This window comes from Anabrus simplex, chromosome 11, assembly GCF_040414725.1.
Source record: "Anabrus simplex isolate iqAnaSimp1 chromosome 11, ASM4041472v1, whole genome shotgun sequence".
Taxonomy (NCBI): domain Eukaryota; kingdom Metazoa; phylum Arthropoda; class Insecta; order Orthoptera; family Tettigoniidae; genus Anabrus; species Anabrus simplex.
In genome coordinates, this window is record NC_090275.1 from 58,345,822 (window position 1) to 58,373,351 (window position 27,530).

General features: G+C 37.6%; 1 protein-coding gene across 2 annotated transcripts in view; it reads right to left on the reverse strand.

Moving 5' to 3' along the window:
* Hsl (hormone-sensitive lipase) overlaps positions 1–27,530 on the reverse strand; it is an 84,981-nt gene that overhangs the window by 17,448 nt on the left and 40,003 nt on the right. Inside the window, exons 7-9 of one of the 2 annotated variants that reach the window (XM_067155941.2) lie at positions 8,124–8,312; positions 7,716–8,045; positions 3,586–3,841 (exon numbers count right to left, since the gene is read on the reverse strand). In XM_067155941.2, coding sequence (XP_067012042.2) covers positions 3,586–3,841; positions 7,716–8,045; positions 8,124–8,312 — 775 coding nt within the window. Of the gene's footprint in view, positions 1–3,585; positions 3,845–7,715; positions 8,046–8,123; positions 8,313–27,530 lie in introns of both variants that reach the window. The other variant, XM_067155940.2, reaches the window with a different exon arrangement.

Genomic DNA, 27,530 nt, shown 5'->3' on the forward strand with positions numbered 1-27,530 from the left:
TTACAGCGAGAATTCATAACAGTGAAAAATTTACTCGCTATAGGGGACTATTGTTATATCTGATTTTTCGTAAAAGTTGGGAGAAACCCAGACACACATTAAAATTGGTATGAAACGACAGTCAGTTTGTTCAAAACTTGTGTTTTCGCAGATGATATCCACACTACAGCTTACTAGTTTATTTTTCTAAATCCAATACTACATGAAGGTTTATGTTTAATTTCATTCTGATAAATTGATAGTATCACTCCAGAGGCCTCTGTGGCAAATGTTTCAGTTTTCTTCTTCAAACAGCGTCACCTATCCTAACCGTACATGTATCATGAAAACATATTTCAAGTGCACGTAGAGAAATGATAACCTTCTCACTACAAATTTACATGAGAATAGCCTTTCCAAAATTTAACTAGATGCGAGAAAAGATAAACTATCCTCTGAAATCAGTGATTTTATCTTGATGTGTAACACATTCTTACTTAATTTCAGTATATAACATTAAAATTAAATGATCGTTTACTTCAGCCTTTATTTCTAACGAGTTAACAACTGTTATCAGCCATGTTATTTACGTATTTGTTACGAAAACAAGTTCTCCTCTTTCATTTCTAATTTTCTTTACAGAACAGCAGTCGACGGGTGTTACTAATCGACTCTGACATCGCATTCGAATATCGACACGAAAGCTCGCAAATGCACATAGCGAGAAAGTGATACAGAATGTCACATTTTGTGGCAAATGCTTCACTTTCTTAGGGCCTTTACTACGATAGATAAAAATGCGCTTTACATTTATCTGGAAATTTGGTTGAAAATGCATACTATGACTTTCATTTATGCACATAGTCTGGGAGAATATTCTCTAGTTTAGCTATGCTAAAGTTGGAGAGGAAGTTAACGCTCTTATCTAGAACTTTGTTCCTATCGGGGACATTGCTGTAAGAATCAAGATGGCTGCACATCACGATGGATCTACATCTGCATGATGCTATACAAGAAATAAGTTGTTATATAGTGATCTATGTATGTAATTACAAAATATATCACGCTACATGTCCAACTATCACAGAATTTTTAAAAACTTCCCAAACTGGCAAACTGTTTCTTCTGACTATATGACTTGCAAGCAAACACATCAACAATAAGCTTTCTAGGTAGCCATCATCGTTACGACATCTGTGCTTGATACTGTCATGCCGTTATTTATCAGTTCAAGTCCCAATAGTCCAACATTTTTTCTACCTTCTAAATGTTAGTCGGCAGGGTTCTAGAAGCGATAGTACACATGTCTTAATCACTAGAGTGCCTGCCATTAAACCCAATAAGAACAACCTGCAGCTTTGTGAAGGGAGCAGGTATATCTAGATGGAATGAAGGAAAAACATGGTAGCAAAAGATCTTAGAGGTCGACACTAATTAGGAACTAATATTTAGAGGCCCCATGAAGAAAATAAGAAGAAGAATGCCTGCCAAAATCTTGATTACTATTCCAAATATCTCCGCGCCGCTCATATGGAGTAAGAGTATACGAAGTTGTTCATAGTGATTCGTCCATTGAATGAGGACATTAAGCCAAGCAGGCATCAATTTTGGTAAAGAGACAAAGTCTCTCATAGTGCATTGGCATTGCCGGTGGCTCCAAGTAGCCTACGCAGTGGCCTCCCCGGTGTGTACTAGCCAGCGTCTTGGTAGGTGTGCTAGGTACCAATTGATGAGCCCAACCTAGCACACGAGGGTGAAACGCAGGCAACCAGGAATGAGTTCGCTGGATTATTTATAATGTCCAATAACGGACCATTTATATTGGTATTATAAATTTACTCATTCGGAACAAATATTTCAATTCCCTATGGGAATCAACATCTATAACATCTGATAGCCAAGCAGGCATTAATTTTTGGTAAAGAGACAAAGTCTCTCATAGTGCATTGGCACTGCCGGTGGCTCCAAGTACCCTAAGCAGTGGCCATTTATATTGGTATTATAAATTTACTCATTCGGGACAAATATTTCAGATTCCCTATGGGAATCAACATCTATATCATTCATGTCCATCTCGGTTTATTCAAATTCATTCATTGAATAAAGAATTTAATTTTCCTTTTTATTCCCACTTCATTTGTTCAGAGAGGAACATTGCCTAGTTGTAATTCCTCTTAAAACAAAAATCACTACCACAATGCTATAGAATGTTTTTATTTATTTTTACAGTTTGCTTTACGCCGCACCAGCACAGATAGGTCTTGTGGCAACGATGGGATAGGAAAGGCCTAGGAGCGGGATGGAAGCGATCATGGCCTTACCCTTTTCACTGCTGAATTCTTGGATAGGTTGGTGCGACCCCAGTGCTGGATTATTTCAGCCGACAACCTCAACATACATTATCACCAATTTGAACATAATATACAAGCACTAACTACAGAATAATATTTTAAGATGAGATTTTAACTCATCAGTTTGTTCTTACAGTGTTGGAGACAGTTCATGTTAGGATTCCAGGGTTTGATTCCACACGATGTGCTAAAAATCTTGTCCATTAGGAAGATGCTTAGATATTTTCATTTGCATTATGGGCTGTATCTACCATATATATGCACAACACAAATCCATATACACAATTAACAGAAGAAAGATTACATTAAACACACAATATTAATAAAAGTAGAGTGGATCTTGTCATGAACTCAGCATCAACTCTCTGTTTTTTAAATCCGTTTGTTTCGTCTGCTATCTTTGCCAACATCTCTTCATTCAGAAATACCTCAAAATAATAAATTTCAGGGCATTCAGGGGTCAAATTATTATTTTACATAGTCTGGTTTGGCGCTTGAAATGTGTGTGCGTTATACGCAAACTCATCGTGCAACCATGTGGGCAGGCCTAGGTTAGTGTCATTTCTTCCTCCCTCTGGCATCAAATCATCACCACTATCACTTCACTAATATCCTGGGTATCACTACCGCCACTATTGAGATCCACATCGGACTCAATCTCCTGTAAAAGTGTAACATTTCCTCCGGACGAAACCTACGTTCATACGCGGCAGTCATTATTTCAACATAATGCTTACAACTGTGTAAAAAAAGAAATAAGTTTTCCTACAGAATGAATAATAGAGATATAAATTAACTGGTTTAAAGTGTGGCTAATAGATGGCAGAAGCGTATAATACAGTTAAAAGGTAGATTGAGTACATCTGATTGCAACAGTGAAAAGGATAATTAAGGTACAAACAAAGCATTTGCCCAATGTGAAAATGGGAAACCATTTAAATCCATCTTCCCGGATGCAACTATAGAATAAATTCATTAAAGTAATATCATTCACTAGTAACCATTTGTAGAATAAAACTATTTTTCTATTTTTTCCCAAAAAATTTGCTTTGTACAACTCATGCTTTAATGAATAATTAGTAAGTAGCAATTTATCATCAGCATTTTGCCTCTTTTAGCATGCTTTATGTAGAAACATGCTGTTCTTTCTAAATTAAAAAAATATATATTCATGGAAACCTCTGTGCATGACTTACAAAATCCCAAAACAGAAAGTGACCAATAATGACTTATGACACAAAATATTATCACATACCTCTTGCTCTGCTTCTGTGAGTCAGGCGACTTCTTGCCAGTCATGTAGTAAAATGTGTTGGAGACTCCAGAAGCAATATTACCAGCTGCCCGACCCAATTTGGCTGATAAACCAAGGTCATGAGGAAGCTCAAACAGAACATGTTCATCTATGTCTACTTCTGTACGCAGAACTGGGACTTTACGGCCTTCAGAATCTGTTTCTGAATCCAGCACATACTTCTCCAAGAATTCAGACACATACTTCTCTGAAGTACCTGCTAAAAATTAAACAATGACTCAATCATATACTTAAATAATATATGTAATATATTTGATCTGTTATCAGAAGGCAATGGAATAATGTTAACTTTTCTGTATCTAAGACTCCATACTAATATAAGTTGTGTAGAAATATGCGTGTGCCTATCTTGCCACCATCACCATCCTCATTTTCCCTTAACCAGATTCAGGTTGAATTTCTTACTATGGCATTTTGGACATTCACTTTTGCAAGGAAGATGCAAAAACATCTGCTAAAGTGTACCAAAACAAAGTGCTGAGTGCTATGTTCTGTTGTAAAGCCCTTTAATCAAATCCACCAAGAGATGGGAACTGGAGTTTTCAAGAGGACTCCCCTCCAGCACACAAGGGAAAGGCCATTCAAGAAAAGAGAAAAACAACTGTTATGTATGAATAAACCTGTATTTTTATCAAGAAATGTAGGTCGTCATCATCATCATCATATTCATCACTTCCTGTTTCCAGTCTTCTGGGTTGGATTGTGAATCAAGGAGCTCCACAGTTTCTCTCCACCACTCCCTTCCTTCCCCCAATATTTCTCTCCCCTCTTCTCTACACACTCCTTCACCATTATCCACCCATCTCTTCCTGGGCCTTCCCCATAGCCTTCCTCCTATAATTTGTTCCATAAATACTCACTTTGGAACTCTATCTTCTTCCATTCTCATCATGTGTCCAAACCATTTCAGCTTACTGGTCTGTATCTTGTCTTCCAGTTTAGGAAATCCAATTCTCTCTGATATCTATGCTTCTGATTTTATCCCTTCATGTCTTCGCAATTATTCCTCTAAGGAATTTCATCTCGGCTGTTTGAATTCTGCTTTCATTATGTTTTATTGTTGTCCATGTGCCTGCCGCATATATCAAACTTTGTGTGTAATACATTTCTCTGGGACGTCCCAGTTCTGCATTATACCTCTCACACATTGGTAAAACCCACTGGCTTGTTGGATTCTCTTCCCAATTTCTTTGTTTTTTTCCCCACCTTCTGCAAGTATACTTCCCAAATACTTGAAGCTTTTCATAACTTCTAATGATCTTTTTTCTACAACTTGTTTTACATCGTACCAACATGGATGGGTCTTATGGGGACGATGGAATAGGAAAGGGCTAGGAGTGGGAAGGAAGCAGCCTTGGCCTAAATTGAGGTACAGCCCCAGCATCCACATGGTGTGAAAATGGGAAACCATGGAAAACCATCTTCAGGGCTGCTGACGGTGGAGTCTAATAGTCTTCCATTTACTTTAATAGGTATACTATTCAAAATATCCACCTTTTTCTCAAATACAGAACTTTTAATCTACCTGGCCATACATTCATTCTTCACACAATGTTCATGAGGATACCAGTTACAGCAGTCTTCAGGGCTCTCTTTAGGCCGTCAATGTAAGGGTATCTCTTTTTGTAGACCATTTCCTCAAAAACTCACCACAATCTGTAATCCACTGGATTGAGATATGGACTGCCAGATGGCAACAGAAATGAAGTTGAGATTATTCCTGCAACCATTCTTGAGGGGTCCTGACCGTATGTGCAGCAACACAGCACAGTCCTTTTGGGAACTCCAATTCTACGCATGATTTAAGAACCTTACAACAGAACATAGCACTGTATTTTGGTACACTTTCGCAGATGTTGTGATGCCATCATAAGAAACTCCCCACTAAACCACACAATGAGATTTCTGGATTTTTGGAGCCACTTGATCAGCTGTGACTGCAACTGGGGCACAGACACAATCACTTTGACAGTTAACCCTCAAATGGGGGAATTTAATATATTCAATCCCATAATAGGATCCCGCAAGTGGAATTTAACCTATTAAACAGTGAAGCTTCTGAAGGATATCGAAGATGTCTGAAGGCTGGCTTCTTATTTTGTGCAGCACTATTACAGCAACATTATTTTCATCATCATCATCATCATCATCATCATCATCATCCTTTCATGTATTAGTCCTATAGAAAAACTGTTAAGGTCTATACAAAAGATTTGCATTTTCACGCCATCTCCTTATTGCAGATGTTGGGAGTCCCCAGAACCCTAGGTCCTGATGCATTGCATAACGCAATGGTGGATTTCTCTTCCAAGCTACCAGCTGGGGTAGTGCTTTCTTTTTAGCGTTTTTTTTTCTTTTTTTCATTCTGCAATTGTATCTTTGTTAGACTTGAAAGCAAGGAAATGTCCCCCTAACTAGTTGCTGGCAAGAAAGAGGTAAGTCCAGTGGTGGGTCTGTTAGCTTTCAGCTTCTGAACCAACTGCCTGGTACTGCATTTCCTCAGTACTGAGATGAAATGGTTATACCGCCATGACTCGGTCACACTATTTTCATAATTGCCCCATTCTATGACTATGTGATACTGGATGCAAAAGAATCACTCCACACAAGAGGTTCTCCTACAATCCACCAGATGGAGTTGCCAAGAAAAAATGGCACAACTTGGTGGGTAGTTTGTAATGGTATTTACGGCCAGGGGAGGTATATTCCCAGTGCTCTAACATTTTAAACTAGATGTAATTTTATAAACAAAATTATCACAATCATAGTGGGAAGTATAGTGGGATGAAATGGCTTCACAGAACAATAAGATTAGCATGGAATACTAGGGAGGTACTTTTTGTCGGATGAAAGCAGTAACTACACCTCTCTACAAGTAAGGAAACAGGAAGATTGCAACAACTATCAAGGTATTTCATACATTAGTATACCAGGCAAGATGTTCAATGGCATTTTGGAAAGAGGGGTGCAATCAATGGTTGAGAGAAAGTTGCATGAAAACCAGTGTGGTCTCGGACCACATGACCATATTTTCAGAATGTGCCAAGTAGCTGAAAAGTGCTACGAAGGGAATAAATAGTTATGTTTATTCTCTGTAGACCTAAAGGAGGCACATGACAGAGTATTAAAGGAAAGGATGTTAGAAGTACTGAGGTATTGTGGGATTAAGGGTAGATTATTACAAGCAATTAAAGGCATTTGTGTTGACAATTAGGCTGCAGTGAGAATTGATGGTAGAATGAGTTCTTGGCTCAAGGTACTTTCAGGGGTTGGACAAGCCTGTAATATTTCACCTTTGTTATTCATAGTTTACATGGATATTTCCCAGAAAGGTATTAAATGGCAAGGAGGGATTCAGTTAGGTGGAAATTAAGTTGACAACTAGGTCTTAATGGCAGATTGTGCAGAAAACAGAAAGTTTTGGAACTTTAAAATACAGTAGGTGCAGTGAGTACGATATGAAAATTAAGATTTCCAAGACAAAAGTTATGCCAATTGGGAAGAAACCTAAGGGGACTCAATGTCAGGTTGGGAATACAAAACTGGAACAGATAGGTCATTTTAACTATTTAGGATGTGTATTCTACGAGGATGGTCATATAGTAAGTGATATTGCATCAAGGTACAACGAAGCTAATGCACTTGCAATCAACAGTAATGTTAGAAAGAAGTTAGCTCCCGGACAAAACCGATTTCAAACAGACTTTGCTGTACAGAAGTGAAAGCTGGGTGGACTCAGGATATCTTACTCATAATTTAGAAGCAACATACGTTATAGTAGTGAGAATGACTGCTGGTACAAGCAAGTGGGAACAGTGACAGGAGGGTACTCAGAATGAGGAGATAAAGGCTAAATTAGGAATGAAATCTGTGGATGAACCTGTATACATAAACTGGCTTTGGTGGTGGGATCATGTGAGGCAAATGGAGGAGGATAGGTTACCTACGTGAATAATAGACTCTGTCATGGAGAGTAAGAAGAGTAGAGGAAGAAAAAGAGATGATGATTAGACTCAGTTTCTAATGATTTAAAGGTAAGAGGTATGGAACTAAACAAGGCAAAAACATACCTGCATCTCCACCTTCAGCCTTTTCAGCTCCTCTCTTTTCTGATACAGCTGGGAGAGCCTGGTCGACTTCTGGCTTTGATTGCAGTGATGTTAAAGAAACAGTGGTAAGTGTATCAGATCCAAGCTCTGACATAGGACTCTTGTGTGCAGCCAGCTCCATGAGGTCACTCTCAGATACCTCCTCGAATGACTCGGTGTCACTTCCGGTGCGGTCCTTTTTCTTGTCCGATACTTCCAGAGTGGTGTCGGAAGGAGAGCTGGCGACGATGCTGGTCTTTAAGCTCGAACCTGCACTGCATTCACTCGATTCCTGTGATGGGCACGCATATGCTGCAATCGAAACGGGACTGCCTCATCTAGTCTCTACAGTAAACTGACCAACTAGTTCACACTGTCATTGTTACTCACCCTTGAGACAACGGATCATGAAACCAAAGGGTAACAGTGGATCCATGAGGCACAGCAAACGTGAAGGTGAAGGAACGAAAGACACGAGTACTGGCACATACATGAGGAAGAGGCCACTAGGCAGCCGAATGCCTAGCTCAATACACTTCATGGTGATACCAAGGTTAAGATTACCTCCAGCTGAATCCCCTGGAAGGAGAAAAATCTATTTTCAGAATTATGGAAAGGATCTCAAATCATAAACACAAGTGTAATTATAAGCAATAACAATACTGGTATTGAAGATAGTTTTGTAAAGAAATTAACTCGTTTAAATTATAATTCCTTATAATATTCATGAAATTATCAGTGATAATATATCACTATACAAATACGAAAAGTAATGTACTAAGTTCAAGCGACACGGATCATCCTTAAATAGGATGCTAGACGTCAAGAGGAGCAATAAGTATTTTACTTCTTGCACTAACAAGTGAGCTGGCTATGTGCAGAACCTTACTTTTTTGCATTAACAATAAGCGTGACAAGAAAAATTTTGAAGTGATTTTGAGATATCTTAACAAATCATATAATTCTGCTTAAGAAATTAGTGATTTTGTTTTTGCTAATTACAGCGAATTAAAGTGGCAAGACCAGTTTAAAGCAAAATTTACTTATTTTGTGATGTGCAAGCGAAATTCATGGAAAATATCGATCTTGAAATTGTATTCTAATATCACGTGTGTGAAGGGTAATTTGTTATGTAATCTTGATTAGGGTTACATTATAGTTCTAATCAAGATTACATAAGGAATATTCAATATTATCAATACTGTTTCTCTTTATCTATCTATCTTTCACAAATTAAATTTTTTATGAATAATTTTAGGAAATGATTAATGCAAAATTAAAGCAATGGAATCAACCCTATTTCGCAAAATAACATGAAAATTTGTTTCCTTTTCTCAAAATCGAACATAAATTAATGCAAAAAATCAGGCCCCTAGCTACGTGGTAGGGGTCAAGAGCTCTCAGCTTGCATTCGGGAGATAGTGGACTTGAACTACACTGTCGGTAGCCCTTAAGATTGTACACCAGGCAAATGCTCGAGCTTCACCTTAATTAAAGTGACAGTCACTTCTTTCCCAGTCCTAGCACTTTCTAATCCTACCGTTGCCTTAAGACCTGTTTGTGTAGGTGTAACGTAAAACACGTTGCAATAACTTATTGCACTCAACCTGCAAAGGGCAAATTCTTTTCTCACTATATCCAAGAAGTAATAAATGGTTTACCAAAAAGTCTGGCCTTTCAACATATGAGGGATTGAAAGCGTAAAAATTATGGTAGACAAAGCTTCCATACAAAGCTTGTTTGGCAGGAATCAATGGGACAACCAGTGCAGGCATGCCAATGCTGAGATTAAAATACTGGCACTTTCCTCGGCCACTGCCTGCTTGCCTTATTGTTTAGAAATGCACTCCATCATACAATACAGGCTGTTATGAAGGCCAGAGGCAATTCATTGCATGGCTAGAGAAGGAAGTACAGAAAGGAAATTCTAGCCACTGATAAGCTACAACACCACGCGTTCATTTTTGACCCATCAATATGACTAGATTTAAGAACAACTGCCACAATTTATCATAAAGCAATTTCTTTTCAGTTTCAACAATAATCTATAACTGTTAGGTTCTTCAGTCTGTTGAAGCTAATTTATGAATAAATTTGGACATTACCTGAAAAGAAAATATACGATAACAGAATTATACCTGGAAAAGAAACTACTTAATTAAAAATAGCATGGCATGTGTCATGTGTCTGCGCGCTCCTCGCTCTGCGCCGCCTGCTCCGCGCATGCAACAGCCTGGATTGTTCTCGACTCTACGAGACGTCTGCACTGCGCTTGCTTGTTACATCAGCTAGCTATATAAAGACTCTGCCTTCCAGCCACAGGCGAGGACTTGCCAGTGCCCAGCACCAGATTACGCCGAATGTCGAACACGAAGGCTATCCCTCTTAAAAAGGTGTCTCGAATAGGTGGACTGATTCTGAGTGTTTGAGGTTTCACCTCGGGTTACTGCCTCCGCTCCCATTTCCCGCAGCCACGTCGAGTATTCCCTCAGTTCCACCTAGGCTCAAACACATCAATTAGTATTCTACTAATTATGCATTTCAATGTCAGTTCCTGATAAGTTACAGAAACTACTAATATTCTATTAGTGCAAGCTTTCGCTACTGATTACACTTGTGACGGTATAGAGCAGATAGTTTTCAACTATCAAGAACTCTAGCTTTTCAATGAACTTTCGCATCAAGATAGATTCATGTATATATGTATATAAAGTGTACATTTTTTTGGAACTTCAGTCTTCGAGCAACGTTAACATAATTTTCATACTGCTTCGAGGAAAGTTTTATTTGAATGTATGTATATACGTTGTTAAGACTATCTGAAGCAATAAAATATAGTTGTGTTCCGGTATACCTGTTCTTGTATACAACAGCATGTTTCGCTCTTGAACGAACATCATCAGATTCTATCAAATCACACTCGAAAATATCTAGTAATGTATAAAAATTCGTGTTTAAATCTTTAAATACTTGAAATTTTGAACTTATCTTACTGAAGACCTCACTTCTCTCCAGTCTAGCTAAACAGTTGGCATAATCACCAGTGTCCTCATACATCAAGGAAAGATATCACGAGAAATCTGTCCTTGTTTATGGTTTAATAGTCTGTACAAGAGTAAATACCAATGTTGATGGGTGATATCTGAAGCAAATTTCTAGTAAAGGATAATTTCCTATCAACGACTGCCACGGGTACAATAAGAGGGTCAGTCATCCTCCTGAGAAACCATCTTCATACTCAGTACAGTAGAACCTCAATTATACGTTCCCGGAAACTACCTTTTCCCGTATTAATCGTTCAAATTACGTGGTCCCACGAGCATCCTAATTAAATCACGTTGTAAAAATCCCGCATTATCCGTTCCTCGAAGAAACGATTTCCCGGATCAACCATCCAGAAATTTCAGTCCCATCAAAGCTAAATCCTCGACCACGCGTTTTTCAAGAAACTGTATCTTACGAAAGGACGGCTATGGCATACTTACGGATCTTGGTGTTAACGTCCTGTCATTGTGGTAATTTGAAGAAGTACTGCACTGGAAAAGCGATCGATGTTGAACTTGCATAAGGGATCATCTTAGCATCATATTCGGTAGTATTGTTTAGAGAATCCTCAGAAATCATAAAGCAGAGTGTCCACGACAACTGGAAGAAGACAGAGCGCTTTTCGACAGCTCTATTTGAAGACGGAACGAGTTTCGTCTAATGGAAATTCTAAGTTCCCATGGAGGGAATTAGATATTTTTCCACCAATAGAGCAAACGCCTGAAAAGCCATACATCTAATTGTTGATCTGATTTTTGATATGCTCTATTGGTGGAAAAATATCTAATTCCCTCCATGGGAACTTAGAATTTCCATTTGGAATTGCTAGGCGGGCATTAATTCCATTGTGGAGTTTTATCTCCCGTATGCAGTTATCAGACTGTGCCTCATAAATAGGCTTCTGATAAGTTCACCTGCATACACCCAGCGTCAGTGGGTAGGGTCTGACAGATCCCACTCTGAAGAGTCTAGTGTCAGACCTAAGACGAAACGCTGGCTAATAGAGCAAACGCCTGAAAAGCCATACATCTAATTGTTGATGTGATTTTCGTCAAATGTTCGTACTTGCAGAACGTCTACATTATGTCCAGGGTTAGGTGTTTTTTTTTTACTGTTTTCGAGTGTATCGCCGAACAGGTTTTCGGCATTTCCCTCAGGGCACTGTATAGTCACCAGGCTTCCAGGCAGGAATCGAATCTTCTCCTTCTTAAGTAACACAAATTTAGTATTTTAATATTATCGTATACCACTATGTTATCGAGACCAGAACAGATGTTGCACCTTACATACCGTACATAAAGCCATGGGAGGTTTTGGGATTGCCTATTACTGCTTTCGTCCTAGTATTAAGACTGGGAATTTCACGTTTTTGTGTTAAAATTTTATAAAAGCCGCAGTCGTTTTGTTTTCGCACGTTACATTTAAAAACTTTGTATCATTTCTCACTCATACCAATTTGTACAGCGAGCGCGCTTTCCAGCTGAGCTCAAGGTCGCGAATAATAGTAATTTCGGAATGTTAATGATATTTTTCTCTTTCCAATTTGATTGTGATTAGTGACAGGCAGAATTAAATATAATGCATTCCAGAAATTCAGGACTGATACTTTCAAAACCATATTCTTGAGTTCAACATAACCTTTAAAAGTCAATGTAGGCCTAATTTACACAATACAAGATTTCCATAAACTGACTACGAACAGTATACTGGTGACCAAATTACGATGGAAGATTTAAAAAACAAAAAGGATTTTGCCATCATGTTGGACGCTGTTGTATCTAATGTGCTTTATTTTATTAGATTACAGAATGAAAATCCACTTGTGGTCGATTGTTGCTTGGCGTTACGGGTATTAGATTTTTCGAAGAGTTTGGTTGACCAAAGTTGCTGAACTGAAAGAAGTTTTCAAAGGAATATGACGTTTTCAGAGGAAAACAACAAAGTTTCCCCGGTAAAACTGAATGTAAAGTTTCAAGATTTTTAAGTCTTGTACTGATAATTAACATTTAAAGCCATTGATGGTTATGAATTTCATGTTTTTGGTCCGTATTGAACAATATATAAGTAATAATAATAATAACTTAAATGTTTCCACCTTTTCAATACAATATATTCACAAGATTACAAAATTATACGGTACTAGTTTCGACCCATCTAGGGGTCATCATCAGCCGTATTGGAGCAAAGATCATTTGTGGCGAAATCCTAAGACAATATTATTTTAAAGAATAACAAGTGAAATGAGATGTTATGGTAATAGTTAATAATACAAGGAATATACATAATAAGAGGTTTTTAACAAAGAATAAAGTATAAATGGGGTGTTGTAAAAATTATAATCATGGAAATCAGTAAGTTCTTGTATTGAAATGAAATATGGCTTAGGAAGAGGGCTTAAGGTGGGGCTGAAGGGTGCGGGAGAAAGTGTAATTGTCTTGGAAAAGTACCTTTGATTAAATTTAGGATTGAGTTTAGGTTGGCTGCATTATTGTTTCTGAGGAAAGTGATAAATAGATCGAAGAGTATGTTGGGTTTCTCTGAGATTTCATTGAGATTGTGACTGGCATTAAAGTATTGGTCTAGGTGTATGTAGTAATTTTCCATTATGTTCAGTAAAGGGCCCTTGTTTGCTAATACGAGGATGTCCATGTCTTGTTCAATATTGGTGAAATTATGGTTATAATCTTGCATGTGTTGGCCGATGGCTGAAAACTTGTTGTATTTTATTGCGTTAGTGTGCTCGTGGTATCTGATAATGAAGTTTCTCCCGGTTTGCCCGATGTAGGTTTTTTTACAGGTGGTACATTTGATCCTATAAACTCCTGATTTTAAAAAACTGCTGGTCTTGTTGATGTGTGAAGTATTGTATAAAACATTCATGTTCTTATTGTTGGTTTTGAAGGCTATTTTAACGCCTTGTTTCTTAAAGATGTTGGTTAACTTGTAGATATCATTGTTGAACGTGAAGGTGGAAAATGTTAGAGGTTTGGTTATTTCTTTTTTGAGGGTAGTTTTTGGGCGATGTTTGTGTTTATTGATTATCCTTTCTATAAAATGATTGCTGAAGCCGTTGAATTTTGCGATTCCGCGGATTGTGTTGAGTTCGTTTTTTAGATCTTTATTGGACATAGGTATGCTGAAGGCTCGGTGAACTAGGCTGTTGTATGTGGCTCGTTTGTGGGACTGGGGGTGCACTGAATCTTGGCGAATGGTGGAGGCTGTTTGAGTGGGTTTTCTGAAAATTTTATAACTGAAAGAATCTGAGTTTCTAGTGATGGTTAAATCTAGAAAGTTGATTTTTTGATTTGATTCGGATTCTAGTGTGAATTTGATATGAGGATCAATATTGTTGAGTCTTAAGAGGGTGGTGGGTGCGTTAATTGATTTCTCATTCATGATTACAAAGACATCGTCGACATATCTGGCCCAAAAGAGAATGTTTTCGAATTCGTTGTCAATTTTGGTGTATTCGAGGAAGTCCAGGTATATTTCTGCTAAGATACCTGAGGCCGGTGACCCCATTGCCAAACCATTTTGTTGATATATGACATTGTCAAAAGTGAAGAAGTTATTGTCGATGATAAGTTTTAATATTGTGATAAAGTCTTGTATCTCTAGTTTGCTTAAGTGGCTGTTTTTGTTTAAATTGTTTATAATTATCGGAATTAATTTTGATACTTGTATGCTTGGGTACATGTTTACAATATCGAAAGAGTGGATGGAGTGATCCGGTTGCAAATTGAACTTGTTTAGTTTTTCTACTAGCTCAGATGTGTTTTTAATAGACTTTTTGGATAAGAATTGATAATTTTTTCTTAAGAAACATTGGATGAATTGTGATATTCTGTATAAGGGGCTCGGTCTATAGTTGATAATTGGCCGGATGGGAATTCCGGTTTTGTGAATTTTGGGAAGAGCTTTAGCAGTGGGGAGTCCTGGGTTCATATGTATGAGTTTGGATTTTTCCTGTTCGGTAAATAAAAATGAAGTGTTTTTAAGAGTTTGTTTAAGTAGTTTTTGAATTTTTTGGGTGGGGTCTTTTTTGATTATGGAAAATGAGCTGTCTGTGAAAAAGTTTTTTGTTTTTTCAATATATACTTTTTTATCCATGATAACTGTTGCATTGCCTTTGTCAGCTTTGGTTATGATGAGTTCGTTGTCTTTAATTTTCTTCTTGAGGGCGTATATGCGCTTTTGTTCAGCAATTTTTTCTTTATTATTGAGGTTATTTGCGGGGTTGGTTAAATTGTGGAGGATATCAGTCAGTTTCCTTTTAACATCGGTTCTAACCTCATTTTGCGTGTCTTCCGGTATTTTGCTGATGGCTAGCTCTGATTCTGTGATCATAGTAGCGGCTATGTTGAGGCTGTTCAAGTTTGGCCAGTTGTGTTTCGGTCCTTTGGATAAAGTTAAGTGTTCACTTTCACTTAAGGGCGTGTTAGATAGATTTACAACAGCTGGATGAAACTGCGTACGAACGAACGTGTTACTATTGGAGTTTCTAGTTTGTTGGTTATGTAGTTGGCAGTTTTTTAGCCTGTTGAGTTTATTCTCCAAATTTGACTGTTTTTTGGCTAGTTCGTAGAATAATTTGTTCTCTACTTCTTGATAGAATAGTGTCCATTGTGCGTTTGAAAGTAGTTTAGTCGCTGCGAGGTGAGTGTCGTATAATTTCTGATTCAAAAAATATTTCTTCCTGTACAAGAATTTAATTTCGTCTCTTAACCATATTTTGTTTGTTTTGTTTTGAGTTTTGATGGTTTGAGGTGAAGTCCGATGTTTCTTTTTATTGCTTCTTAGAAAATTAGGTGTCAAGTTAAGTGATATACATTGCTTTAGGAAATCGATGTCTTTGCGTAATTTGGCTATCTTTAATTTTAGGCCTAGATATTGAAAGGCTTTCTGTTTTGCCTGGTAAGCTACATCATTGATGGTTATGAATTTCATGTTTTTGGTCCGTATTGAACAATATATAAGTAATAATAATAATAACTTAAATGTTTCCACCTTTTCAATACAATATATTCACAAGATTACAAAATTATACGGTACTAGTTTCGACCCATCTAGGGGTCATCATCAGCCGTATTGGAGCAAAGATCATTTGTGGCGAAATCCTAAGACAATATTATTTTAAAGAATAACAAGTGAAATGAGATGTTATGGTAATAGTTAATAATACAAGGAATATACATAATAAGAGGTTTTTAACAAAGAATAAAGTATAAATGGGGTGTTGTAAAAATTATAATCATGGAAATCAGTAAGTTCTTGTATTGAAATGAAATATGGCTTAGGAAGAGGGCTTAAGGTGGGGCTGAAGGGTGCGGGAGAAAGTGTAATTGTCTTGGAAAAGTACCTTTGATTAAATTTAGGATTGAGTTTAGGTTGGCTGCATTATTGTTTCTGAGGAAAGTGATAAATAGATCGAAGAGTATGTTGGGTTTCTCTGAGATTTCATTGAGATTGTGACTGGCATTAAAGTATTGGTCTAGGTGTATGTAGTAATTTTCCATTATGTTCAGTAAAGGGCCCTTGTTTGCTAATACGAGGATGTCCATGTCTTGTTCAATATTGGTGAAATTATGGTTATAATCTTGCATGTGTTGGCCGATGGCTGAAAACTTGTTGTATTTTATTGCGTTAGTGTGCTCGTGGTATCTGATAATGAAGTTTCTCCCGGTTTGCCCGATGTAGGTTTTTTTACAGGTGGTACATTTGATCCTATAAACTCCTGATTTTAAAAAACTGCTGGTCTTGTTGATGTGTGAAGTATTGTATAAAACATTCATGTTCTTATTGTTGGTTTTGAAGGCTATTTTAACGCCTTGTTTCTTAAAGATGTTGGTTAACTTGTAGACATCATTGTTGAACGTGAAGGTGGAAAATGTTAGAGGTTTGGTTATTTCTTTTTTGAGGGTAGTTTTTGGGCGATGTTTGTGTTTATTGATTATCCACTGCTAAAGCTCTTCCCAAAATTCACAAAACCGGAATTCCCATCCGGCCAATTATCAACTATAGACCGAGCCCCTTATACAGAATATCACAATTCATCCAATGTTTCTTAAGAAAAAATTATCAATTCTTATCCAAAAAGTCTATTAAAAACACATCTGAGCTAGTAGAAAAACTAAACAAGTTCAATTTGCAACCGGATCACTCCATCCACTCTTTCGATATTGTAAACATGTACCCAAGCATACAAGTATCAAAATTAATTCCGATAATTATAAACAATTTAAACAAAAACAGCCACTTAAGCAAACTAGAGATACAAGACTTTATCACAATATTAAAACTTATCATCGACAATAACTTCTTCACTTTTGACAATGTCATATATCAACAAAATGGTTTGGCAATGGGGTCACCGGCCTCAGGTATCTTAGCAGAAATATACCTGGACTTCCTCGAATACACCAAAATTGACAACGAATTCGAAAACATTCTCTTTTGGGCCAGATATGTCGACGATGTCTTTGTAATCATGAATGAGAAATCAATTAACGCACCCACCACCCTCTTAAGACTCAACAATATTGATCCTCATATCAAATTCACACTAGAATCCGAATCAAATCAAAAAATCAACTTTCTAGATTTAACCATCACTAGAAACTCAGATTCTTTCAGTTATAAAATTTTCAGAAAACCCACTCAAACAGCCTCCACCATTCGCCAAGATTCAGTGCACCCCCAGTCCCACAAACGAGCCACATACAACAGCCTAGTTCACCGAGCCTTCAGCATACCTATGTCCAATAAAGATCTAAAAAACGAACTCAACACAATCCGCGGAATCGCAAAATTCAACGGCTTCAGCAATCATTTTATAGAAAGGATAATCAATAAACACAAACATCGCCCAAAAACTACCCTCAAAAAAGAAATAACCAAACCTCTAACATTTTCCACCTTCACGTTCAACAATGATATCTACAAGTTAACCAACATCTTTAAGAAACAAGGCGTTAAAATAGCCTTCAAAACCAACAATAAGAACATGAATGTTTTATACAATACTTCACACATCAACAAGACCAGCAGTTTTTTAAAATCAGGAGTTTATAGGATCAAATGTACCACCTGTAAAAAAACCTACATCGGGCAAACCGGGAGAAACTTCATTATCAGATACCACGAGCACACTAACGCAATAAAATACAACAAGTTTTCAGCCATCGGCCAACACATGCAAGATTATAACCATAATTTCACCAATATTGAACAAGACATGGACATCCTCGTATTAGCAAACAAGGGCCCTTTACTGAACATAATGGAAAATTACTACATACACCTAGACCAATACTTTAATGCCAGTCACAATCTCAATGAAATCTCAGAGAAACCCAACATACTCTTCGATCTATTTATCACTTTCCTCAGAAACAATAATGCAGCCAACCTAAACTCAATCCTAAATTTAATCAAAGGTACTTTTCCAAGACAATTACACTTTCTCCCGCACCCTTCAGCCCCACCTTAAGCCCTCTTCCTAAGCCATATTTCATTTCAATACAAGAACTTACTGATTTCCATGATTATAATTTTTACAACACCCCATTTATACTTTATTCTTTGTTAAAAACCTCTTATTATGTATATTCCTTGTATTATTAACTATTACCATAACATCTCATTTCACTTGTTATTCTTTAAAATAATATTGTCTTAGGATTTCGCCACAAATGATCTTTGCTCCAATACGGCTGATGATGACCCCTAGATGGGTCGAAACTAGTACCGTATAATTTTGTAATCTTGTGAATATATTGTATTGAAAAGGTGGAAACATTTAAGTTATTATTATTATTACTTATATATTGTTCAATACGGACCAAAAACATGAAATTCATAACCATCAATGATGTAGCTTACCAGGCAAAACAGAAAGCCTTTCAATATCTAGGCCTAAAATTAAAGATAGCCAAATTACGCAAAGACATCGATTTCCTAAAGCAATGTATATCACTTAACTTGACACCTAATTTTCTAAGAAGCAATAAAAAGAAACATCGGACTTCACCTCAGACCATCAAAACTCAAAACAAAACAAACAAAATATGGTTAAGAGACGAAATTAAATTCTTGTACAGGAAGAAATATTTTTTGAATCAGAAATTATACGACACTCACCTCGCAGCGACTAAACTACTTTCAAACGCACAATGGACACTATTCTATCAAGAAGTAGAGAACAAATTATTCTACGAACTAGCCAAAAAACAGTCAAATTTGGAGAATAAACTCAACAGGCTAAAAAACTGCCAACTACATAACCAACAAACTAGAAACTCCAATAGTAACACGTTCGTTCGTACGCAGTTTCATCCAGCTGTTGTAAATCTATCTAACACGCCCTTAAGTGAAAGTGAACACTTAACTTTATCCAAAGGACCGAAACACAACTGGCCAAACTTGAACAGCCTCAACATAGCCGCTACTATGATCACAGAATCAGAGCTAGCCATCAGCAAAATACCGGAAGACACGCAAAATGAGGTTAGAACCGATGTTAAAAGGAAACTGACTGATATCCTCCACAATTTAACCAACCCCGCAAATAACCTCAATAATAAAGAAAAAATTGCTGAACAAAAGCGCATATACGCCCTCAAGAAGAAAATTAAAGACAACGAACTCATCATAACCAAAGCTGACAAAGGCAATGCAACAGTTATCATGGATAAAAAAGTATATATTGAAAAAACAAAAAACTTTTTCACAGACAGCTCATTTTCCATAATCAAAAAAGACCCCACCCAAAAAATTCAAAAACTACTTAAACAAACTCTTAAAAACACTTCATTTTTATTTACCGAACAGGAAAAATCCAAACTCATACATATGAACCCAGGACTCCCCACTGCTAAAGCTCTTCCCAAAATTCACAAAACCGGAATTCCCATCCGGCCAATTATCAACTATAGACCGAGCCCCTTATACAGAATATCACAATTCATCCAATGTTTCTTAAGAAAAAATTATCAATTCTTATCCAAAAAGTCTATTAAAAACACATCTGAGCTAGTAGAAAAACTAAACAAGTTCAATTTGCAACCGGATCACTCCATCCACTCTTTCGATATTGTAAACATGTACCCAAGCATACAAGTATCAAAATTAATTCCGATAATTATAAACAATTTAAACAAAAACAGCCACTTAAGCAAACTAGAGATACAAGACTTTATCACAATATTAAAACTTATCATCGACAATAACTTCTTCACTTTTGACAATGTCATATATCAACAAAATGGTTTGGCAATGGGGTCACCGGCCTCAGGTATCTTAGCAGAAATATACCTGGACTTCCTCGAATACACCAAAATTGACAACGAATTCGAAAACATTCTCTTTTGGGCCAGATATGTCGACGATGTCTTTGTAATCATGAATGAGAAATCAATTAACGCACCCACCACCCTCTTAAGACTCAACAATATTGATCCTCATATCAAATTCACACTAGAATCCGAATCAAATCAAAAAATCAACTTTCTAGATTTAACCATCACTAGAAACTCAGATTCTTTCAGTTATAAAATTTTCAGAAAACCCACTCAAACAGCCTCCACCATTCGCCAAGATTCAGTGCACCCCCAGTCCCACAAACGAGCCACATACAACAGCCTAGTTCACCGAGCCTTCAGCATACCTATGTCCAATAAAGATCTAAAAAACGAACTCAACACAATCCGCGGAATCGCAAAATTCAACGGCTTCAGCAATCATTTTATAGAAAGGATAATCAATAAACACAAACATCGCCCAAAAACTACCCTCAAAAAAGAAATAACCAAACCTCTAACATTTTCCACCTTCACGTTCAACAATGATATCTACAAGTTAACCAACATCTTTAAGAAACAAGGCGTTAAAATAGCCTTCAAAACCAACAATAAGAACATGAATGTTTTATACAATACTTCACACATCAACAAGACCAGCAGTTTTTTAAAATCAGGAGTTTATAGGATCAAATGTACCACCTGTAAAAAAACCTACATCGGGCAAACCGGGAGAAACTTCATTATCAGATACCACGAGCACACTAACGCAATAAAATACAACAAGTTTTCAGCCATCGGCCAACACATGCAAGATTATAACCATAATTTCACCAATATTGAACAAGACATGGACATCCTCGTATTAGCAAACAAGGGCCCTTTACTGAACATAATGGAAAATTACTACATACACCTAGACCAATACTTTAATGCCAGTCACAATCTCAATGAAATCTCAGAGAAACCCAACATACTCTTCGATCTATTTATCACTTTCCTCAGAAACAATAATGCAGCCAACCTAAACTCAATCCTAAATTTAATCAAAGGTACTTTTCCAAGACAATTACACTTTCTCCCGCACCCTTCAGCCCCACCTTAAGCCCTCTTCCTAAGCCATATTTCATTTCAATACAAGAACTTACTGATTTCCATGATTATAATTTTTACAACACCCCATTTATACTTTATTCTTTGTTAAAAACCTCTTATTATGTATATTCCTTGTATTATTAACTATTACCATAACATCTCATTTCACTTGTTATTCTTTAAAATAATATTGTCTTAGGATTTCGCCACAAATGATCTTTGCTCCAATACGGCTGATGATGACCCCTAGATGGGTCGAAACTAGTACCGTATAATTTTGTAATCTTGTGAATATATTGTATTGAAAAGGTGGAAACATTTAAGTTATTATTATTATTATTACTTATTTAAAGCCAGCCGCGCAGTCTAATTTGCCTGCCTCTCGCCCGGAGGGCCCGGGTTCGATTACTGGCCAGGTCAGGCATTTTTACCTGGATATGAGGGCTGGTTCCAGGTTCATTCATTTTACGATTACCTTTAATTGAAGAGCTATTTAATGGTGATATGGCGACCCCGGTCTAGAGAGCCAGGAATAAAGGCCAAGAGGATTCGTCACACTGGCCATGCGTTGCCTCGTAATCTGCAGGCCTTCGGACAGAGGGCGGTCGCTTGGTAGGCATAAGGCCCATTGGGGCTGTAGTCTGGTTTGGTTTAGGGGCGTTTGTAAGATTATAAGTATACATATTTCATTTTTATGATGTTTAGCCAAATTGTTGACGGTTCATTCGTCCCCGGATTTTCCGTTTTCCCGTGTTTTCCTTTTTTTTTCCCATGGTCCCTCCAAAAACGGAGAATCGAGGTTCCACTGTAATACCACTTGTTTAACTATAATGTGTCCCAAGGAAAGACCTTTGAAGGTCAGTTTCTGTAATGAATATACAGGGCCATCTGAAACAATGTGAACCGGGTATATGAGCGTTAGAGGGTTGGTTCATGCTCATAAATAAATTGAAAAAAATAAATTGAATAAATAAATTGAAAAAAAAATCAATAATATCTCTCTCTCTCCATTGTGATTTTTACCAGCTGCTGAAGTTAGCCAATCAGATTGCTTCGCAGGCGATTTCAAATGGGCTTTGCGAGGTGGTGTTGTTAAATCTGCACTTAGCTTAAGACCGAGAAATCAACAACAAACACAGCGTGCCTTTAGCTGGTGTCACCACGTAGCCTACTTGCTGCGGCGCGATCCTGTCAGCTGGAAGGTCCGTATTCATATCTTTCCTCTGGAGAAGTTGTTTCTTCGAGTGGTGCTCTCAAGTCGGTCTTAAGCCATGTGCAGATTTATTACTAACACTGCCTCGCAAAGCTCATTTGAAATCGCCTACGAAGCTATCTGATTGGCTAACTTCAGCATCTGATAAAATGACAACAGAGTGAGATGTCAAATGGCTTTTTTTAAATTACTTATCAGTACAGCTAAACCTATGATGCTCATATACCCGCTTCACGTAGTTTCCGACCACCCTGTATGTATATACAGAGTGAAGCGTAATTCGCTCACTCGGGCGTCGCAGCGCGACTCCTCACATGCCAGCAATAAAAAAACGTCTCTTACAAATTTTCGTCTTGCGAGTATATCTGGTAGAAAACGGACGTTGAAGAGTAGCAATCTGGCAACAATGTAACCATATGTAGGGTAACTACCGCTGTCAGCACGTTCTCGTTGTGCTGTACAGTTGGTGCAGTGGGGAGAGATTTTGGTCGGCATGCAGGAGGTCGATGGTTCGATCCTGGGTTGAGGCACATTTTTTATTTGCTAATTTCCATCTGACATTACCTACTGTAATACAGTAAGACACCGTTTCTGAGGTCACATGTATCCTACATTTACAACATAATAATAATAATAATAATAATAATAATAATAATAATAATAATAATAATAATAGTCCGCCTCTGTGGTGTAGTGGTTAGCGTGATTAGCTGCCACCCCCGGAGGTCCGGGTTCGATTCCCGGCTCTGCCACGAAAATTTGAAAAGTGGTACGAGGGCTGGAGCGGGGTCCACTCAGCCTCGGGAGGTCAACTGAGTAGAAGTGGGTTTGATTCCCATCTCAGCCATCCTCGAAGTGGTTTTCCGTGGTTTCCCACTTCTCCTCCAGGCGAATGCCGGAATGGTACCTAACTTAAGGCCACGGCCGCTTCCTTCCCTCTTCCTTGTCTATCCCTTCCAATCTTCCCATCCCTCCACAATGCCCCTGTTCAGCATAGCAGGTGAGGCCGTCTGGGCGAGGTACTGGTCATTCTCCCCAGTTTCATCCCCGACCGAGAGTCTGGAGCTCCAGGACACTGCCCTTGAGGCGGTAGAGGTTGGATCCCTCGCTGAGTCCGAGGGAAAAGCCGAACCTGGAGGGTAAACAGATGATGATGATGATGATAATGATAATAATAATAATAATAATAATAATAATAATAATAATAATAATAATAATAATAATAATAATGCATTAGGATACGTACTAAACAGCATGCGGTTACCAGACACAATGTTGAAAGGCAGAATTATTGGGACCATGGTGATAACACATACAAATTGTAACCGAGTTTGGACATTATTCGCAGAGCACGTTGCTAGGCCTACTGGTAACGTAAGGCCCTAACGAAATGTAATATCTAGTGGATGAAGTGGTGCGAATAAATTCACGCCCACGCCTTTCAAAGCTGACCAATGATTGTCGATTTCTAGGATCGTAGTATGTAAGTGCAAATGGTTTCTAGAGGACCCGCTGCAATCGCTGTTGATGATTAAGATGCCAGATACCATACCACCTGGACTACATTTACGAAATAAAAAACATACGCCTCAACCCAGGATCGACCACTCGACCTCCTGCATGCTAACCCAAAACTCTATCCACTGCACCAACTCTACAGTACGACTAACTTTTGCTGACAGAGGTAGTTACCCTACATGTGGTTACAGTGTTGCCAGATTGCTACTCTTCAACGTCGTTTTTCTGCCGGATATACTCGCAAGACGAAACTTTGTAAGAGACATTTTTTTATTGCTGGCATGTGAGGAATCGCGCTGCGACGCCCGAGTGCACGAATTACGCTTCACCCTGTATATAATATAATATAATATAATATAATATAATATAATATAATATAATATAATATTACATTACATATATATATATATATATATATATATATATAAATAATCCCTATGTCTGTCTGTCCTTCACAGCAATACTGAGGATACTAGAAAATTTCAACAGCTGTAACTTGCACCAGATATGGGTTACCTCCCCTTTATAAGAAAAACAAAATGAAACCCTCATGGCCATGATTTTTGCATTTTTTAAAGAAAAATATATTTGTTCCAGTGAAGAGATTTTATCATGTTCACCACCTTGATGTGTATTATGTCCAACTCTGATTTCTGTCGCCTTCCACTAATCATCATCATCATCATTTCCCTTTATCCAGCTGTAGCCGGGTAGGGGCAAATATGGTTCCTCTCCACTTTCTTCGGTCTTTCCACCACTCCTCTTCCAACACTGTGTCCCAGTCCAGGTTTCTTTCTATAATGCTGCGTTGGATGGTATCCTTCCATCTCAATCGTGGTCGTCCACGGCCTCTCCTTCCTTGAATTTGCATTTCCATCACCTTTTTTGGCATTCTTTCGTCGCTCATTCGCTTTATGTGCCCTAACCATCTTAGTCGGCTCTTCTCTATTCTATCATTCATTTTTTCCACTCCAATTTCTTCCCGGATTTTCTCATTCCTTATTTTGTCTCTTCTACTCTTCTGTATCATACTCCTCAAGAATTTCATTTCGGCTGCCTGTATTCGACTCTCATCCTTCTTTGTCATTGTCCAAGTTTCTGCTCCGTAAGTTGTTATGGGTACGTAATACATCTTGTACATAGTATCCTTTGCTTCCATTGGCACATCTTTGTCCCATAACGTATTTCTTACACTATGATAGAAACAACTTCCAGCTTGAATCCTTTTACTAATCTCAGCATCCAGTCGAGCATTCTCCATTAATTCACTCCCCAGGTATTTAAACGTTTCCACTACTTCCAGGGACTTGTCTGCAAGTCTAATCTGACCTTTCCCTTCTTTCTCCCCTCTAGTCATAACAAGAGTTTTACTCTTTTCTACACTTATTTTCAATCCACATTCTTCAATCTTCCCATTCACCACATTCAACTGTTCTTGAACCTTCCTGTCGTCTTCTCCCCAAATCACAATATCATCTGCAAATAACATCATGTTCATTTCTCTTCCTCCATATGCTGCTTATGCCATTCTCATGATGTCATCCATTACTATTGTACTGAGAAAATAAGAATGTTTGGAAGGCTGAAAATGGCACCAGATACAGGTTACAATACAATGCTGACCATCGTATTTGAACGGTTTAGTCAAATATGCCTTCCATCATCTTCACCATTCTGGCATATCCAATAACATTACTTCACTTATAAGCATGAGATAAAACTCCTATAGCTGAGTTTGAAGAGTACCAACTAACATATTTTGATTGTGGATGCTCCATTGTGGGTATTTTATTGGCCAAGATATGATCTGGGCAAGGTGGATTTCTGCATGCTCAGCTTTTTCCTCAATAAATTGAGGATTCAACACAGGGTCCCTTGAACCAAAGGCCCGGATGCAAACCAGTTAGCCACTAAACTGCACATCAGCTAAGATGTCTAAATAACTAACTGATAGAGAAAGTAGCTCCAAGGGTTATTAATACATAAGTTGTCAACTCGGACTACAAAAGATGCCACATGAATGAAAATACACTGATGGATATTGAAAGAGCAACACCAGATGAAATAGGTACTGACAGAGTTGAAATTTTGATAGGAGATAATAACGTAAGTATGCAACTGATTTCAATATGAATGTAATATGTCACAGCTAGAGATCACATGTTAGGCTTTTTTTTTTTTTTTAAGTTGTATCACGAGAGATGTTTTTGTTGTTGGTTTTTCATTCACAAAAATTTTCTCTTCTAGGGTTGCCAACTGGCCGGTATTTTACCAGCAGGGCCGGAAATATCATACTGGCTCGGATATTATGACAGCCTCACATATAAGACAACTCTGGATTTCTGGAAGGTACTAACAAGAAAAATTAAAATGAATGTAAGTTAATTACAATACACTCGAGCTCTCCTATAACTAAGATAATTTAGTAAGCCTTAAATTAAATCAAAGAACAAAGGTTTTGACGCGATGATGCCTCTGTATGCCTGAATGCACGTAAGGTTGGCATTACCAAACTCGCATGGTGGACAATAAAAAAAACTTTGAATACTGAGTAGTTTCTCATTTCTTTCACCTTGCAGGCCTACCTATTATCCTATTTTTTTAATGAACATCAAATTTATGTCTTGTATTATAAGAAATTGAAGAGCTGGATTCCAATTTTGATTTTTTGTTTTTAAATTTCACTGTCACGAGGCAGTTTGATTTAGAAAGCATTCATATATTTTTTACTAAATACTAAAAATTGTTACATATCAGCTGTAACAAGAAATTTTACATGTTTATAAACAAACAACAATACCACTGGAAAGGTGCGACAGTCCAAGTGATGAGTCCACTGCTACACTGGGGCGAAACGCTGGTAATTTCATGAATGAAAATGCCTAAAGTGCTAGAATGTTTTTAATATTACCACTGTCCCATAGGTTCCACTAGTGTGTGTTCATAAAACATTTTGGCTTTTATATAGGACTACAGAACTGGAAATATATCAAACACTGCTAAGACAGCTTTGTTTATAACTACCGTATTTCTCCAAATCCAAGACAACCCTGAATGCATGACGACCCCCACTTTTTCTTTAAAAAAAAAATTGGGCTTGAAAAGTGCTCTTTGAAATCAAATTTAATAAGAGAAAAAATAAAAACACACAAGTATCATGTAAATCCTACGTACTTCCCTAATCATTTTCTTTATAGGTACCTGATACTGCCTTTGAAAGTTCAGAGTATTCCTCGTCGAAAGCCCGCATTCGTATTGCATCTCGTGTAATGGCCATTCCGACCTTGTGTGTTTCGCACACATACTTCACAACTTCATGTTCGACTTCTTTAAAGCGTTCTTGCTGTAGACCACTGAATGGTTGAATGGCTTTCTTGCATAGTACGCATTTAGACTATCTTTGTCCTCATGCCAACGCCAAACATATAGCTTTAGTTGTGCCGTATTTTCTTGCAGGTGCACAATTACTCTTTATATCCATGTGTTTAATAACCATTAACTTAAAATTGGCATCATAATATCTAAGAGAAAATTTCCCGCCAATATCTGTTCCAAAGATGCTGACGTTGAAGATAAACTTTTTTTTTGCGCCATGTTATGGCCATTACATAAAATCAGCTTCATGGTCCG